Source organism: Chrysochloris asiatica, unplaced genomic scaffold (genome assembly GCF_000296735.1).
Source record: "Chrysochloris asiatica unplaced genomic scaffold, ChrAsi1.0 scaffold00025, whole genome shotgun sequence".
Taxonomy (NCBI): Eukaryota; Metazoa; Chordata; class Mammalia; order Afrosoricida; family Chrysochloridae; genus Chrysochloris; species Chrysochloris asiatica.
Window position 1 is genome coordinate 6,616,589 of NW_006408543.1, and position 2,111 is coordinate 6,618,699.

At 37.0% G+C, this 2,111-nt stretch overlaps 1 protein-coding gene across 1 annotated transcript in view; it reads right to left on the reverse strand.

The window, feature by feature from the left end:
• Positions 1-499: 499 nt before the first annotated feature.
• BCL11B (B-cell CLL/lymphoma 11B (zinc finger protein)) overlaps positions 500-2,111 on the reverse strand; it is a 111,476-nt gene continuing 109,864 nt past the window's right edge. The window contains exon 4 of the mRNA XM_006839608.1: positions 500-522. Within this exon, the coding sequence (XP_006839671.1) occupies positions 500-522 (23 nt within the window). The remainder of the gene's footprint in view (positions 523-2,111) is intronic.

The following is a 2,111-nucleotide window of genomic DNA, read 5'->3' on the forward strand; positions in this document are numbered from 1 at the left end:
TACTTGGCTTTACAAAAAAAAAAAAAAAAAGAGGCGGGGGGTACGGGGAGAAGGAAAAGAAACCACATGACAATGAGAAGAACGCATACAGGCTGACAGAGGCTGGAGGTGGAGTGGGCAAGCAGGGATAGAAAGGTACCCCAATTCATCCCAGCCCCTCGGCACTGGCAACAGACGGAAAGTAGGTTTCAGTCAGGGAGGACAACAGGCCCAGCAGCTCCATCTATGGAATAAAGGGGTCTTTCTGGAGATGGGGTCAGGGCACTGGCCCGGGCCTCACCTTCCTGGACCCCAATCTGTACCGCTCTCAGCAGCAAACCCTGTTAGGGCCACCAAACCCTAGTAGTGCCACCAGCTCTTTTCACGACATTGGATTCTTTATTTTATATGGGTTTTCAAGGATTGTACCAGCCTGGTTTGCATTTTTTTCTGTTCTCAAGGGTGGGGCAGGTGAAGCAAAAAATGCACTTTTGCTTTCTCCTAACACCTGGTTTGGCCTCTATGAGAAAGGAGGGCTGTGGAATGTACCAACATCTTTCCAACAACTAATTTTCCACTTAGCACTGAGCGCAGATTCCTCGTTCGGTCCGCTGAGCCCACTCCACGGAGCCCTGATGCAAGGTTTGGGGCCTTCGGAGTGTTGCCTTACAAAGCCAACAGTTCTTTGTGTAGGGCCAATTCTGACAAAAATATATACAACTAAAATGATTTGTGAACCAACCAATGCAGTGAACAACTTTCTTTTGTTTCTTTGCCTCAAAGGTTGTCAAACAACCCAATTTCTCCTGTACAAGAGGACTTAACATACAAATTTTTAAATTTTCTTTCTTTTTTTTTTTTGCAATATTTTATCCTGCCAAATTAAAAAAATATATTATGGCAGCCTGTTTGTTTTTGTGTTTTTTTTTTTTTTTTTTCTTTTTATTTCCAAATTCACTAACAAAAAGGTACATTAAGTCCCTTTAAAAGGACAAGCTTACAGTTAAAAAATTACAAGCTTCAGTAAAAATACAGCAAGTGCCTACAGCATATGAACCAACCAATATATCCATTCCAGAGGGAGGTGGAGAGAGAAAAATAACTACAGGTCAGAAATGTGATTTTTTTTTCTGCAAAGCATTAACAATATTAAGCACTTTTTTTTTTCTACATACTTTTTCTACATGATGTAGCAATCCCCTTTTTATCCCCAAATACAAGTTTCTATACATTTTTTGAAATAAAAATTCAACACCCAAGGCAGAAAAAATTTACTAAAACTCCAACTTTACAGTTACTGTGACAAGAACAAATTGATAGATAGACCCACCATTTAAATTTTACGGCAACATTGTCAAGGAAAAAGAAAAGGGTTGTTTTTTTTTTTTTTTTTTTTTTTTTTTTTCTTGTTTTGTAAAATGCCCAGGCATTCTCGAATATTACAAGTACTGGTCCACTTTTACAGTAATCAAGAAATTTTAATATATATAATATATACTAAAACCCCGTCACCAAAAGAAAACAATATACACGCGGTCACTGTGGCATTGTTTTGTATAACCTATTAAGCAAACTACCGCTCCAACACACACGCACACGCACACACACACACACATTTTTTCACCCTTGCTTGTATCCAATACTGTAAACGTATTTTTAAGACAGAGTGCACTAAATTTAACTTTAGGAAAAAAAAAAAAGAAGAAGAAAAGAAAAAATCAGCCGTTGTTCCTGAATTGTTTGTGTTCAGTTTTCTCATTCAACAATATCAACTTGTAACTTGTGTCACGTGAGTAGTAAATTCAGCAGTAAGTCACCTCCACTCCAGATTTGAGCAGCGTTGTCTCGAGAACAAAAAAAAAAAAAAAAAAAAAAAAAAAGGAGGGGGTTGAAGGTCATTCAGCTATTGGATGTCCAAAGTTGTGCTGGGTTTATTTCTTCATTTGATTTGGGTTATATGGCATTTTCAATGTCCTCTATTTTCAACCAGAATGCTTTGTTTGTTTCTTTGTTTTAATTTATTTAAAGTAAATGTGGCTTGGTTGTTTTGTTTCTAAAGAATGTACTTTTCTTGTTTTTACTTTTTTTTTTTTTTAAATTTGAATGATGGCATGCTTTTGAATTTCTGGACA